Raw genomic sequence first — 17014 nt, 5'->3', positions numbered from 1 at the left:
CCCTACCCCCCAAGGACCGCTGCCATAGAAGTTTCTTTCCAATGCTAGGAAATTAGTGGTTGGCTTGTGCTTTGGAGCATTGGGGTTTATTGGGTAAATTTAACAGAAGACTCATAATACAGTACCAGTTTTTTTAATCCTGATTCATATACTAACTTTCAGCTGTTGGATGTATCTGTTTAAATTATTTAAGGATGATTTCAAAGGTTCTTTAAATAATTTGTATGCTGATCAGTTTCCAAACAATTGCATGACATTTGTAGATAATAATAAAGTGGACCTGAGATTTGCTCTGATGAAACTGTTCCACACAAAAATGGTTGTTGCATTCTAGTGACTGGCTGCAAAACTATAAATCTTCCTGTAATTCAAGGCTTTTATGGAAGCTGGTATCAGAGATACCTATGATCACTTTCAAGTGAATGCTGTAGAAGGTGAAGATCTAATATTTAATAATTAAATTTTTAATCTGATGTTTAACATTTGTTGTTTTATTGATTTGTCACATAAATGGCAATATGTAAGACAGAAATATAAATTGTATTCTCTCAACTGTCCAGTTACTGGTATTCTAGACAATTAATTTGCCATACCTTCCATAATTATTATCCACTTTTAAATATTTAGAATGCATAAGAATTTATACATAATGGAACACTTGCTGTCTCCTTATCTTAAAGAAATAATTTTCCTCTAACTTGAATTACGGAAATGTAACGTTAAGAAAATCCTCTACTAAAAGTTCAAACAATTTTAATGCAGGTATAAAGGGCGCAATGAAAGACCAGTCACTGGTTTTCCACAGTAAAATTAAGTCATCAGGTTATGCAACAGCACCACAGTGAGTAGAAATTCTATTGAAGATATTTTATACGGATGTAATATTACTGTACCTTGTTTCCTTTTTTATTGTGTAGAAATACCTTGTGGCAACTGTGGAATAAATGATGCATCGAAAATAATATAATGGTACAAAATATGGATAAATTGGCTGCTAACGATGTGTTAGAAATTAAAATACCCACAGTTTATGAGCAATCTATTGGTACTTAATATCTCATTTAATCAGTAGGGATAGACACATCAACTGAGAGCAACATTTCGTTCACTGTACTTCTCTTGCTTCTTTCCTTCTCTTCCACTCTATGACGTTCTCTCTCCTTCAACATGTACTTTTGGTTTCTGTTTTTCTCTATTAAGTCTATTTAATAAAGAGTGTGCAATAATTCCCTCTTTCCTTTCTTTCTTGTATATGGTTCTTGCTCTCTTACCATCTCTCTCTCTCCTTGCTTCTGCAAAGGGAAACAATATCTTTTCCACTCCTCTGCACAGCTGAGAGGCAGCTTAAAGGGGATGAGGGAGGAGCACTAGGTAATAGTAGGATAACACCAACAGACCCCAGTCGTCGGCAGGCAGGATTAAACCTGGGCCCGCTGAAGCTTAGTGCATGAGCCTCTACTGTATAAGCTCTTGGCTCTTAGCTAAGGCTGTAGCAGACTCATTAATCTCTAAGGGGTCTCGATGCCACTAGAGGGGACACCATACCCAGGAGTTGTGTGGGCAGGGTGGATAAAAATCAATGATTTTTTTTTTTAAAAAAAGAAAAAACAATTGTTTTTTTTAAATTTAAATTGGATTTTTTTTGATAAAATGCTTTTTGAGGGAAAAACCTGTCTAAAGATTATTTTAATTAAGATACATTATAGCTCAAAGGTGTCTCATCATGGAATAGGGATTATAAATTCTAATTCTATAGTATGAGACAATATATTAATGTAGTGTTTAAGAAAACTTTTGTAAATGAGTTCCAATAGTTAATGGATTAGGGACCCAATTTTATGGGGTTACACAGGCTTCTGTATAGATTATTTAGGTTAATCTTTCTATCTACTCAATGGGACTCAGTGCTCAGGTTAGAAGATACCATCAGAGATGCTTAGTTTTGCAGATCTCAAACTGTGGATTTGTGTCTCCAGAGGTAACATGCTTGTTAACAGCCAAAAATGTTTTAAAATCAATAAATAATATATAGAGGTGAGAAATAACAGACCTCAACTCTATTGCCCCTCTGCAAATTTGAGTACACAGAGTCAATCCCTTACCTCTCTCTAAAAGTGCAAAGTTTCTAAAAGTTCAACGAGTAGAAGATTGTTGAGGGTGGAATAGATCTGGACAAGGAGAAGTCTGGAGATAAATGTGAGATGCGAGGGACATATGCTTGTTTTGTTAAAATATTATATGTTTGATGTTGAAGAAAAACATCAAGAATACTTAACTTTGTTTTAGTTAAATAAAACAATTTAAATGTCTGTCTGGTGGTGATCTACTCCTAATACATCACGCCAAGAAAATCCTCCAAATATTAATGATTAACCTTTTGAATTGGAGATAGTTCACCTCCCAGTGACTTCCTAAATATCTGCTTCATTTACCAAAGGTAATTGAAATAACCAAACAATCTGAAAAATTTTCAAAATAAATCACTGTTTAAATATGTATAGTGTGTACCTTCTAAAAATGAAACCTACATCTATCTCTGAGTTGTGAAGAATATGTATTAAGGTTATGACAACCAACAAGAATGCACTTTTATGTAGAAAACCATGATTAAATCGAGTCTTCCTGACTAGTGATTTAAATCAATTTGATTTAAATCAAATCCACCCTGTGTGTGGGTTACAGTAGCACTGCAGAAGCAACTTTCCCTGTGATGCCTGACAGTGCAGGAAGCCCATTAAGGCTGCACACAGTAGCACTGTGACAGCTCAGTTCAAGCTCTTCTGCAGCTGCTGTCTTCAGAAGTAGCCAATGCTAAACCTTCCAGTAATCACTCCTCTTCTGCTGCTGCTTCACAGTGGAGGAGATAGCAGGAGGGGAGGTAGCCACCAGGCCTAACGCCAGTTACTTCATGTGGTAGCATCAATTAATGCTTAGGGCAACCCTTGCTTTGAGTACAAAAAGGAGGTAGGTTAGAGATGTCATCAGGGCTTCTTTCTCTCCCCCATTTTCATCAGATGCCAAGTCCTTTAACCTTCAAGGTTCTCTTGTTTATATTTCAGGGCACAAGTGTGCCCTTCTCAGCCACTTTTAACTATCAACTGGAATCTGTACTCACTGGCACGTACTCATGACAACTACCATTTCCCCTAGTTTTTCTGAATGGGCAGAGGGTGAAAGTAATTTAACTAACATGACATGTTTTAACCCCATAAAGATTTTTGTACTCATGTCACAATGTGACCATCCAGGTTAAATAAGTGACTAAGTTAGGTTGCCTGCATATAACTCAGAGTAGAATTTAGGCCAATAGCTCCCAAAACATTATATCCACATTGGGTGTAAGTTGTATATAAACACACAAGATTCTTAGATCCCAGAGCCAGTTAAGTGCGCGTGTGTGTAAATATGTGTATGTTGTGTGTGAGTGTATAATATTTGTATGGATATTCATAAATATGAATAGCTATGGTAAGATGAAGGAGGAGTTATGCTACAATTGTATGGGCCATCATTTTGGGTCCTTAAAGGAGACTTGGAGAGAAGGGTAAAATTGTTTGATTTGGGCTGGGAGGGCTTATGGTTGTGTGAGATGATTGATTGGGGCTGGGAACAATCATACATGCTAGAAACTGCCATCTCCTACTGGCAACTTTTTCATGTCCTCTCAAAATTTGTAGAATGAGCTTTGTCCACTTAGTACAGTGACATCCTGCTAACTACTTGTGTAGAAAGGCTGCTGTTCAGAATTAGATATCTCAGGCCTTCATGTTCTTCAAAATGTAGCACCCATCAAATGTGTTATCACAAGCAATATTTGGTGAACTAGAAAGTAAGATGATTACAGGGATCTAATCTTCTGTTGATGTGTGTACATATTTCTCACTGTCACTAATGGAACAACTGCATGTATGAAGAGGAAAACAGAATCACTGTTGTTTTAAATAAAATACTTATTCCTGAACAATGTTTTAGAAGTGCCTTTATAGAAGTATAGCAAAGCCTGTTTTCTTCTTTGCAGAATGACCATGTTTTCTCCAAAGACTAACTTGAAGAAAAATAACAAGATATCAGAGTGGAAGAGCAGTTGCAAACGGTAGGTAATTCAGTGGATGCACTAAAAAAAATTGAAATGATTTTAAATAGATGTTTTACTTGAAAAGGTATTTTGCAGTTACCTACCTCCTCTATTGGACATTTTTAAATTGGGGATATGATTTGAGCTAAAATGCTTCTTAGCTTTGCTATGAGATGCATTTTTCTGATGTATAGCTGGAAAAACTGCTAAATGTACTCTAAAGACATTTTAGGTTATATTCATTAATTTTAACTAAGCTTTATGTACAAAAGATAACATTTATTGTTCTCTCTATTTTTAAAATGATTCATTTAACTTAAAAAAGCATATTTGTGCTAAAAGAGTTCGGAACCATAGTGTTTTCAATGTGTAGTTCTAGTCTGAAAAGTGACTAAATATGGCTTCATGAGGTTCTGTGCTTATTGTAGCTCATTGAGTTCAGATGTATTGTTCATTTTACAAGTGGAAATATATTTGGCCTGATTCACCACGCCAGTTCTACGCCTGTGTGCGTCCATTGAAATCAAAACTTTTTCCCCCTCGTAAACATATGCAGTCCCATTGGATATAATGAAGCTGCACAGATTTTAGTTAGGGTGGAATTTGACCTGTAGAATTATCATCACTGCCAACGATACACAATCCAGGTCTCAGTGTGATCTTAAGGAGTTGACAGTTTTATGCTGAGTCGTGCAATGGATGTACCACACCCATTTGTTCCTAACTGCCAGCCCTGTAAATTCACCCTGGGATCTGGCTTATGTATGATGCAAAGGCAAAAATGAAGTGTGACAGTAGTGGTTGCTCTTAGCTTTTCTTTTTTAATAGCATTTCTGAAATGTATAATAGCATAGTGCTAGATGGTGCACTCCTTATTCACTTTGGAAAGCATTCAGATGAATAGTACTATTGATTTTAAGAAAGACTTGTATAATCAAGTATATAGTATCTAATTCCCACTCTGTGTTGACTCTGTGGTACTAACGAGTAAAACAAAACAGTTTTTATTTGTGACTGAAATAAGCGGATACAACACACCAGGAGTATATATGCTGAGTAAGAAAGCGTTTTTACACCTTCACTTTTGAGAGTAGAACCATATTTTAAGGCACTATCCCTAAGTAATTTTTTTTATCGGCAAGAAATAATACAACAAACTGATTTTATTTTTTGGTATAGGTATCTGAAAAAACACTTTAACTTGGAATTCATTCATTATTAGGCTACCCGACCAAGGCTGCCGTTGTAACACGTAACCAGCACATCCATCGTACTGTCTGTAAACTGGAAAATATTGGTTCATCTTGAAAGAATTAGTGGTTATTTTTTAATTGGCAAGCAGAATAATGTAAAGGGATGCATTGAGAGTCCTAATTCCTGATAACTTTTGCATAGATGATGGTAAATTATTGACATTGATGAAAACAGATACCATACTTGTAACCTTCCTTTCGGATGTCAGTCCAATCCTTCAGTTGGATGCAAGCAGGTGAACTTCAGCATCTGCATGGGGTGCCTTTGAGATTGTGCAGGTGCGAGTGTCTGCATATCTACATCTCACTGCAGAACCGGGGCCTAAAGTGTCATTTCAGTGGTTTTTCTGACCTTTGGCAGGGAACAGTATTCTGGAGATGCTTATTGTGGCTCAGTGGTTTAGCTAAGGCTGAGCTGAGTTTTGCATTAAAAGTAAGGATTTACCCTCTGTTTATGTATAAGCTTGGAAGGATTAGATTTTTATTGGCAGATGTTAATAAATACAAACTGAGTAAAAATATTTCATTGATAATTAAAATTCACAGATAGGCAAAGTAAGTAAAGTGCTGCTAGAGAACTTATTGGAGTTTTATTTAAGGATATTTACTTTGTATATTTTGACATGTGGTGATAATTTGTGTTTTACTATTATGAAGATTTAATTTTTTGAGTTTCAGCATCTGCTGTCATTAAATAACTATTGTTTGAGTCCCCCCATAATTACTATTAACTTTTAAATAATTAAAAATAATGCTTAAAAATATAAATATCCTGTGATGGGTTGGATTACAAAAACCCCCTTGGGGTTGCCAACTGATGTGCCAAGACTACTTCTGCCCCTGCCAGCTTGGGACTCCAGAACCCTGCCTGGTTGTGCCAGATATGCTTGCCGGCCACAAACACAGACCCAGGTCTGAACCATGTACCACAAACTGCAAGCTTAACTGAAAGCAACTTAAGAAGTGTTCCTGTCTTTAACACTAAGATGTCCAACTCCCAATGGGGTCCAAACCCCAAATAAATCCATTTTACCCTGTATAAAGCTTATACAGGGTAAACTCATAAATTGTTCGCCCTCTATAACACAGAGAGAGATGCATAGCTGTTTGCCACCCCCCCATCCTCCAAGGTATTAATGCATACTCTGGGTTAAATAATAAATAAAAAGTGATTTTATTAAATAAATCCTACTTTCTGTAAGTGGTTCCAAGTAATAGCAGACAGAACAAAGTGAATTACCAAGCAAAATAAAATAAAACACGCAAGTCTATGCCTAATACAGTAAGAAAACTGAATGCTGATAAAACCTCACCCTCAGAGGAGGTATTCCAGTAAACTTCCTTTTACAGACTAGTCTCCTTCTAGTCTGGGTTGAACAATCACTCACCGCCCCCTCCCCCCGTGGTTACTGTCCTTTGTTCCAGTTTCTTTCAGGTATCCTTTTGGGGTGGAGAGGCTTTCTCTTGAGCTAGCTGAAGACCAAATGGAAGGGTCTCCCAGGGGTTTAAACAGACTTTCTCTTGTGGGTGGACACCCCTCCCTGTCGCTGTGTAGAATCCAGCTACAAAATGGAGTTTTGGAGTTACATGGGCAAGTCACGTGTCCAGGCATGACTGAGTTCCTTACCAGCCAAGCTACATTCCTAGGAAAGCTCAGATGTGGATTGGCATCTCCAAGTTCATTGTTGGCTTCAGGGCTTCTTGCTTGGGCACTTACTGAGAATAGTCTTTTCTCAGGAAGCTGACCAACTGCTTCACCGAGGCTATTTAAAATTAAACGAGTATACAGCCAATATTCATAACTTCGAGTACAAAAATGACACATGCATACAAATAGGATGAATATATTCAGAAGATCATAACCTTTGCAGAGATATGTTACATGGCATATGTAGCATAAAACATATTCTAGTTATGTCATATATACATTCGTACGCATATTTCCATAAAGCCTTATTGGGTGCAATGTCACATATCCATCAAAATTATATTACAAAATCATGCTGCCAAGTCTACTTATGTATGGAGAATTCAACATATCTTCACCTACTTACATAGTTTTTGAATGCAGAATGGATTTTGCTGAGAATTTACAAGGACATCCATTAACTAGTTTGAGTTAAACTGATTTAAAAAGGGTTCTTTAAGAAATTTAGTATCAGGAGTTCTGGATGATCTCAGTAATGGAACACCAGAGTCTTCAAACTCCCCATATAGTTAAAATTATGGAAGTGTTGTGGATAGTCTATATTTGAGAAGATCAGGTTGAAATTCAGTTAAGTTACTGGTGCATCCAATTGTTATGATCACAGACAGGGGCAGGTCAACAGCTCATGTCACTCTTAACTGGCATCATTGTGACTGCAAAGGTAAGTCAAACAATCATAACCCTTCCTTTACAGCCAATTTCCATTCTACAGTGCTATTGGTTGTGGTGAGTCAGGGGTATGAGGGAGATTCAGATCATGGTATGTCAAGAGGTCTCCTTGATAGGTCAGTTGTTCCAGTTGTTACTGTTTTTTAAAAGATTCCCTGACCCCATGCTACCTTGGAGGTTAGTGCTTTTGTCAAGGTTCCTCCCCCACTCTGAACTCTAGGGTACAGATGTGGGGACCTGCATGAAAAACCTCTTAAGCTTATCTTTACCAGCTTAGGTCAAAACTTCCCCAAGGTACAAAATATTCCACCCTTTGTCCTTGGATTGGCTGCTACCACCACCAAACTAATACTGGTTACTGGGGAAGAGCTGTTTGGACACGTCTTTCCCCCCAAAATACTTCCCAAAACCTTGCACCCCACTTCCTGGACAAGGTTTGGTAAAAAGCCTCACCAATTTGCCTAGGTGACTACAGACCCAAACCCTTGGATCTGAGAACAATGAAAAAGCATTCAGTTTGCTTACAAGAAGACTTTTAATAAAAATAGAAGTAGATAGAAGTAAAGGAATCACTCCTGTAAAATCAGGAGGGTAGATATCTTACAGGGTAATTAGCTTCAAAAACATAGAGAACCCCTCTAGGCAAAACCTTAAGTTACAAAAAAGATACACAGACAGAAATAGTTATTCTATTCAGCACAATTCTTTTCTCAGCCATTTAAAGAAATCATAATCTAACACATACCTAGCTAGATTACTTACTAAAAGTTCTAAGACTCCATTCCTGGTCTATCCCCGGCAGAAACCAGCATAAGAAAGACACACAGACCCTTTGTTTCTCTCCCTCCTCCCAGCTTTTGAAAGTATCTTGTCTCCTCATTGGTCATTTTGGTCAGGTGCCAGCGAGGTTACCTTTAGCTTCTTAACCCTTTACAGGTGAGAGGAGCTTTCCCCTGGCCAGGAGGGATTTCAAAGGGGTTTACCCTTCCCTTTATATTTATGACAGCTTTAAAGGCTCCCATCCCCACAACACAGCGGCCTTGAATCCGCTGTGTACTAGAGCAGCAATATTACGGGACCTGCAGCAAGCAGCTATAAACCTTGGTTAACTGGCCAGTATGCTTTGGCTGCTCTAGAGGAGTGTGAAGCACCCATAGCATACCAGTGAATCTGACCCTAAACGTCAAAATAAAATTATCTAATTTAGGGTTGATACTATGTATCTTCAAATCATTAGAAGTATTTGCATGGTAGCATTCTTTTTAGGATTCTTGTTTATTGTTAATATATACAAATTTTAATATTTAAAAAAAACCAGAAAATTCCCAGACAAAACTGTTATGATGGAGTTAAAGCTGAGAAAAATATAAATATCTTAAGGGAAAGAAACATAAAAAATTCTACAATTACCCCAAAAATCCAGCATTATAAGCCCAGGAAATTCAGACTTAAGCTTAACTTTAAAAGAAATCCAGACATGTCAATGTATGGAATACCCAGTTAAGGCACACAAAGAACATTAACTCTGCCCTGTAATGACACCATAAGAAGTAAATATGAAAAAAAATCATTAAAAATAGTTTTAATTTGGAACCAGGAGCACTAATATGCATCATTCATAATTGTACAGTTATTGCTTGTTCTGACTACAGGGCAGAATTTAGATTGTCTGCATACTTGGTGTATTCGCACAACTTCATATTTTGGATTTTTATTTTTAAAGTTAACATTGACTCAATTTCCTGGGTTTCAGTGCTTGGTTATTGTGGTAATTAAAACATCCCAGTTGTGTTTTTTCACCCTTAAGTTACTGATATCTATCTGGGAATCTAAAAAAGAGGGAAGAGATATGGATGAATTATACTTTTAATTTACTCTAACTGTAATATAAAACGTTTAGCATGTAAAGTGGAAAATGTACTGTTATGACATTTAACTATATTTTCCTTAATTTTTTTTTTTTTTAAGAAAAAATAAAGAATATCTATTGGAAAATTCTCCTCCAACTAAATCTGAGAGACAGATATCAGTAGCTAATAAACCAACCTCTATTTGCTGTATTCAGTATTCAGGTATGTATGACCATTGAAACATGCTATTGTCCCTGACACCCAGGAATTAAAATAAGGGATGTGGTTTATTTAGGCAGCAGCTTTACTCATCTGGGAGCTGTCAAGCAATAATTTGTATAGTGTTTGGGTCATTTTTCCTTCCTTAATTGTCTGCACCTGGCAGAGGGTTGCCATCAGCCCGTCCACACCTGGTCCCAACCTCCTGTGAGGGTTGAGGGGTTGGGAAAGGAGGTTGTCTCCGCACTCTACCAGACATTAGGAGCCCTACTCAAATCCTCAGCTTCTTCAGGGAGATGCCTTCCTCTAAGTTCATTTCCAATTCCAGGTATCAAGGAACTGGACCCTATAAAATGCATACCTGCACGGGACATCTGTTTGGGGTAAAAAGGGGTGTTTTAAAGTGTTGAGCACCAAGAAATCATCACATAGATTACTAAAAATGTATCGTCTAGAGAAACAAGATATAGTTGGCCAGATCTTGATAACTGTCTCTCTTACTGCCAGTTTAGGAATGTGTCTTCCACTATTTTAGACTAAGAGGTACACCACAGTTAGAGACAAGCAAAATAATCATAATTATTAACTATGGCTACTTTATTAAAGAAAGGAAAATAAACATCAAAAAAAGACTGAATAAAGCAGAACACAAGCTATAAAGAATGATTATTTCAGCGACAATCTCTTCTCTATATCTCTGTGGAGAGCTTTCAACAGGGATTACACCTTGAGTGGGCCCACTCTGGTTTAGACACTCTTCTCGCAAGATAAAACCAAAGTATTTTATTCCCAAAATCAGCAGAGAGTCCTGTCTTGGTGTTTCAGAGATAGCTAAAACAATTTATAGATGGACAAAGGAATCTTGTTTAAGGGTTGGTGGATCCTGTCATGGATAATTTAAATAATTTTATAAATCGGTAGACAAATAATCTTAACTAAGTTATGAAACTAAAAAGTATCTAATTCAAGTTAATTCAAATACATAAAAGAAGCCATTCAAGGAGTGATCTTCAGACTGTCAAATTAATTATTATTAAGTATTTATATTCAGATTGAATCCCACCATTTATGTCTTGTTAGCAAGGTTGGTTGGTATTTCTTCTCCAGGAATACATAGTCTAAATAATTTGCTGTTTAACAGGAGAATGCCTTTGGGAAGATTAGATTTCATAGCTGGTGGGGTGGGTGTATCATAGCATGGATTGACCCAAGCTAGGAATGTCTCTTTCCTTTTTTTTTTGTTTGTTAATTTATTTTGCCTTCTGGTTTGCAAATGTTTTTAATACTAATTTACAGTGGGATTCCACATTTTAAGCCCCAGACCATCTTTGCTCTTTCAGAAATATGATTTGTGTTAAACAGTTTTCCCATCCTACTACATCCAGGCAAACATTAAAAGGCTTGATCCTGCCAACATTTGTACACATGAATAACTTTACTCATATGAGAAGTGCCACACAACTTCTTAGTAAAATTTGCAGGATAAGACTGTAAAGCTATGGTGGGGAGGGCTTGTGCCCATTTGCTTCAGAAGTTATCAGAATACTGACAAAGGAGTCTTGGTGCTCTCGTAAGTATGATTTTTTTTTATTCTGGTACCCCTGGAAGGAGGATGTGTCATTTATACAGAGATAGATAGTAATTTTTATAAATCAGGAAGTAGATAAATGTGACTGCTAAATATTTATGTAATATTTGTTTAGGATTTTTTCTTTAAAAAAATGACATTCTGCCTTGTAATGAGTCATATTTTTCCCCCTGCATCTTAACTGATTTCCATAGAAAGTGAGAATGGTAAACAAGTTAGATGAAAGCTGATTATATATTTTTATGTGCTGTAACATATTTTCCCCTCTGCCTGGTATATTTATGACTTTAAAAAAAATGATTAAGACACACACTCCTCACAACCCATAAACCTGTAGGGAATCTTTTTTACAGGGGATGGAGAGTTGTTAGCTTGTGGCCTAGCTGACAAATCTTTACTGGTATTCAATTCCAACCTGACAGGAACACCGGCTGTTTTTTCAGGTAAACTTTTTGTAAATATAGTTTATATGGAGTGATGCATTTTCAGTTTAAATAAACTTGTAAATTAAAAGATTCCACTCTTGTCACTATATGAAGAATAAAAAAAACCCCTACTACTTCTGAGTAAGGATATAGTAAACTTGTTTGTCTGGTTATCATTGTTCCAGGCTTGAGTTGGCTTCTGTTTTTCTAGAGTTCCTCAGATCACTGAGAAGGTAAACAATAGAAATGTACTTGCCAGATGACTGCTTTTAGCCAAAAAGTTAAAATAATGATTTGGATAATGGTGGTCCTGATCTTGCAGACCCCTGCTTATGAGGGGTAGCCCTTTGAAATCAAAGGGACTATTCACGTTAGGAAAGTCCCAGTCCTGCTAAGACTTATGCACATGCGTAATTTTATACACTCTAAATAAGCATTTTTAGGGGAAAGACCTAAGGGTTTGCAGGATCAGGCCCTAACATTGAAAACAACAGTAAACTTCATAATTTACATAATGTCATATAGCTGGATCAGTATTTTGTTGTGGAATTGTGTAATGGAAGCTGATTTAGCCATTTTTAAAAATGGGTTTCCTTGTCAGATCTAAAATAAATGATTTATTGAAAAATGATTTTGGAAAATTATGTCTCGATAAAGATTCTATAATCTTATATTAATTTAGAGAGGCTTTTAAAGCATTGTGCTAAAATTAGAGTTGGATTAGAAGGTATAACATGGCTCCCTAGATATTAGATATGACTTGTCATGTTTAATTATAGAATAATTTACATCCTGTATGCTTCTCCTCAGTTATTTTGAGGTTTCTTTTAAAGAGATTACAGTATTCTGATTGCTAGCGTGTTTGTTTTTTCAGACTTTTCAGCAATTTTGTTTGTGTTTCAAATTTTGAGTTATGGGGAGGAAATTATAGCTCATAAAATGCATTTATGGTATTCTTTGTTTAATAATAATTTGTCAATAATAATAAAAATGTCAAATATGTTTTCTTAAGGCAAAAGATTTACAAAATAACTTGGCTTAATTTTTAGTAATATAGTTTTATATATTTACAAAAATAAGAATACATATCTTCATTTGTAAAAACAGATGCAAAATATGTTTTAAAAGTTTATATAAATAAGCTAAACAAAGGCTACACTTTCCTGGTTAGACTTTTACCTATCAAAAAATAGCTTGTGACATGCACATTTTGTAATGATCTCTTACGTTAAAGGCAATTCTGCATATAAAATACAAGTCAGGATTTTTTGTGTTTTGCTAGTTTCTCCAAATTCTATTTATTATAGGCAACCGTTGATCCACTGGATCATGGTGTATCCATAAAAGGTCTAATCAGTTGCCTTATGAGTCAGCTTATGGCTGAGCAGCCTTATTCAAGAGCAACACTGTTACAAATTTCACAGATCCATGTGTTGTCTGAGTTGGAGTCCAAGATAATAGTACACTGCGTTCTTCTTTCTCACTTTGCTTCCATCCTCTGGATCAAAGCTGCTTCATGTTGAGCTGCACCCAGTGCCAGATATTCCCTCCAGATTGGATGGAATTCTGCGCACTCCTCCCAGCTTTCTGCATTGATGCTGAACAACTTCACCTCACTTTTGCGCATGTTGCGGTACTGCCATACAGGGTGACCCTGCTTTCTAGAGGTGTCTCGAATCTGTACAAAATATTCTTGGGGATACAGTCTCCTCCCATTCTGCTGACATGACTGAGCCATTGCAACCTCTTCCTCTTGTTAGTACAATAGAATCTCAAAGATATGAACACCAGAGTTCCAGACTTACTGGTCACCGGCTTCAGCCCTGCGGCTCCGTTCCTGGTTTCAGCCTTTTGGGGGGTGCCAGGGCTCAGGGCTTCAGCCCCACAGCCTCATTCCCAGCTTCTGCCCTGCGGGAGGTGCTGGTTTCAGCCCCAGCACTCCCCCTGTAGCTAAAGCCCTGAGTCCCAGCATGCCCGCCTCCCCTGGATGAAACAGGGAGTGGAGCCATGGGGTGCCCCAAGCCCTGGTGCCCCCCATGGGGCAGAAGCCGAGAACAGAACGGTGGGGCTGAAGCCCCGAGCCTCAGTACTTCCCCCAGATCTAAAGCCCTGAGCCCTGGTGCTCCCGAGGGTCAGAAGCCCTGACCCCCTTCTCCCTCTGCGGCTGCAGCCCCCCCCACCCCAGTGGCTGAAGTCCACAACGTCTTGTTCAGAGTTACGGACATTTCAGAGTTGCAGACAACCTCCTTTCCCGAGGTGTCTGTAACTCTGAGATTCTACTGTAGTTTCTAAGTGTGTCAGTCCTGCATGCTCCAGCATCTCTGACTTTGATATTTTGTCTTCCCACTTTATTTTCAGGATCTTGCACAGGTGTATCTCATATGGAAGCTATTCAGTCTCCTGATGTGCCTAGCATATGTAGTCCACATTTCTGAACCATAAAGCAGAGATGAAAGCACACAAGTCTCATACATTTGCATCTTCACCTTAGTCGATAGTTTGCAGTTATTCCATGCATGTTTCTGTAAAAGCCGCAAATTCTTAGCTCCTTTTCCAGTTCTGTTAGTCAGTTCACTCTGAAGGTCAAGATTGCTGCTGATCATAAAACCCAAGTAGCAAAAGCTGTCGACAATGCCAAGAGAGAGACCCTCCAGAGTGATGTCAATCATTGGTTCTTCCACCCCTTGGTACATGATCACAGTTTTCTTGAAACTAATTGTCAACCCATGACACAGAAAATCTACCCAAGAGATTTAGCAGGGAAGATTCACTCTGGGCAATGAAAGCTGTATCATCTGCAAACAGGAACTCTCTCGGCTCTTTCACCTTGGTTTTCACTCTAAACCTTGTGATGTTGAACAAGCCTTCATCTAGTCTGATTTGAAGATAAATGCCATCATTGCTGTCCTTAAATGCATGAAAAAGCAGGAATGAAAAGTATGTTAAACAGCATAGGGTCTTAGACACACCCATTTCACCCCTTTGTTGATGCCAAAGGCATTTGATTCCATATTTTCATATATTACAGTTGCCCTCATACCTGGATGTAATGAATGAATGATCAGCAATTTTGGGGGAACAACCCAGTTTCTTCAGAATGATAAAAAGGGCCTGTCTGTTGACTATATCTTTTCACCTGTATTACTGTGGGTGAAAATATTCTAGAAGGCCATATGTAAAATCAGTGGAGAGGGCATTTTCCTAGTGTTAGTGACTGGTTGGGCAGACCTTGTAATGTTTGTGGGGGAATTGTTTTGTTTTTCTACATCTTAGTCTATGTAGTTTGGAGTACTTTTAATCATACATTAGTACTAGTATGTCTTGTTTTAAAAAAAGGTATAGAGAGAAGAGATTTGTTAACTTCTAAAGAGGACCTCTGTTCTTACCTCTCCATAATCTATAAAGGGAATTATAACAACAATTTCCTCCATCTTCCATTACTCTCTTAGCTGAAAACACACTCCTCCGTTAGATAAGCAATGCTTTATTTCTCTTGATTTTGCAATTCTGATAGTCAGTTCAGTCTGAAGGCCAAGATTCCTGCTGATCATAGAACCCAAGTAGCAAAAGCTGTTGACAATGCCAAGAGATTTACCCTCCAGAGTGATGTCAGGCAGTGGTGAATCAGTGTTAGAAAGTCGTTAAGTTTCACTTACATATTTCTGTTCTTGTGATTTTTTTTAAGTTAAAGGGTTTTCCCTTTCCAATAAAGGATTAGATAATATGCAGTTATACTAAACTATGGAATAAGATTTTTTTTACTAGTATGTTCCCCTCTTTCTTAAAAACAAACATTGTATATAAAGCAAAAGACCAAATAGATTTGTTCTTTAAACTAAGCTAGTGTACACCGAATAATCCCTCTTCATGCTAATTTAAAAGCCTTCTCAAGGGCATATGTTTGTTTATAGTGGAATGGTGGTAGCGTTATAATTACAGTTGTGCCAGAGTTTTCATTAAAAAATAAGTTTTGATGGGGTGGGGATGTTGTTTTTAACAGAAGGTATTTGTATCAGATATGTTTCTTGTCCTCACTTTTAAGATGATTGTCTATTACCTTATTGTATTGTTACAGCTGTCTGTGCCCCATCAATGTTCTCAGCCTTCCCCACCTGCCAGTTTACTTCGTCCACAAATATTTTTCTCTCTTTATCCCTTTCCAGCCATTATATATGACACTCTGAAAAGATTCGTGGATCTTATCTTCAAATCCTTTCTTAAAATGCATTCAGAACATTGCTATTTGATAATGGCTAGGTAGATGGCAAGCTAAACTGTGGGCACAGTCTACACAAAAATGTTCTTGTTATTGTTTATCCTGTGGCGTATGCCTATCTGGTTGTGTTATTTACCTCAGTTTTTTATCATTAATCTAGACTGTGAATGCCTTTTGTGCTGGGATGATCTCTTAAATACATGTTTATAAAGCCTCTAGTAAAATAGGGCCTGATCCCTGCTTAGAGCATCTATGCGCTACCGAAATATAAATAATAATAGTATGAGATCAACCATTTCAATTGTATAGCACCAGATCTGTATGTTTTTTCCCCCTTCACATAGCTTGGTCTGCACATCTCAGAGTATGAGGGAATCCTGTATTGATTTCCTACTTACTTTCTAACAACTGTGCTGCTATTTGGAGCACCAGATTATTATGTTTACAACTTCATTTTTTAGTCAAAGGCACAAATTAATTCTCATTGAGAATGTAAAATCAAGGCAAGTTTGAACTTCAATTTTTTTTAAAAAAGGAAAAAAAAAAAAAAACGCAGCAGCAGCTGTTAAGTTATTTGAGTGCCAAGAAAGCATCTGGACATTTTTCTGACTGGTGGAAAATATCTTTTTGTACATCATCATGGAGGAGCATTACAGCCCCAATATACCAAAATCCATTTAACTGTAACTCGTGGTTTAAATTAAACTTGTTTTTATCACCTGTGGTTGTACTGTATTCCTATTCAGAGTTGGCTCTGGGTGCTGCAGCTCTTAGAGTGAAGCGAAGAGTATGCTGGCCAGCTTTAAAAGGGTTACAGGTAGCATGGCTCTTTTGAAGCCAGTCACTCTGCAAAGCCAGTCAACATCGTATTCAATGTGCCTCAGGATTGGGGATCCCTGAGTGAAAACTCTTTTGAAGCCAGTTGGCCTCTTCTTTACTGTGCCTGGAGTTCGGGGACCTAGACTGCAGAAAATGTAAGTGTCCTGGATAGCTCCTGCAGTTTGCCAAACC

At 37.4% G+C, this 17014-nt stretch overlaps 1 protein-coding gene across 4 annotated transcripts in view; it reads left to right on the top strand.

Moving 5' to 3' along the window:
- WDR27 (WD repeat domain 27) overlaps positions 1-17014 on the top strand; it is a 191561-nt gene that overhangs the window by 47329 nt on the left and 127218 nt on the right. For all 4 annotated transcript variants that reach the window (XM_075126871.1, XM_048843973.2, XM_048843971.2 and 1 more), the window contains 4 exons: positions 763-841; positions 4019-4093; positions 9674-9777; positions 11716-11805. In XM_075126871.1, coding sequence (XP_074982972.1) covers positions 763-841; positions 4019-4093; positions 9674-9777; positions 11716-11805 — 348 coding nt within the window. The remainder of the gene's footprint in view (positions 1-762; positions 842-4018; positions 4094-9673; positions 9778-11715; positions 11806-17014) is intronic.

The sequence above is a fragment of the Caretta caretta genome, chromosome 3, assembly GCF_965140235.1.
Source record: "Caretta caretta isolate rCarCar2 chromosome 3, rCarCar1.hap1, whole genome shotgun sequence".
NCBI classification, from domain to species: domain Eukaryota; kingdom Metazoa; phylum Chordata; order Testudines; family Cheloniidae; genus Caretta; species Caretta caretta.
This window is presented reverse-complemented; position numbering and strand designations above follow the sequence as displayed.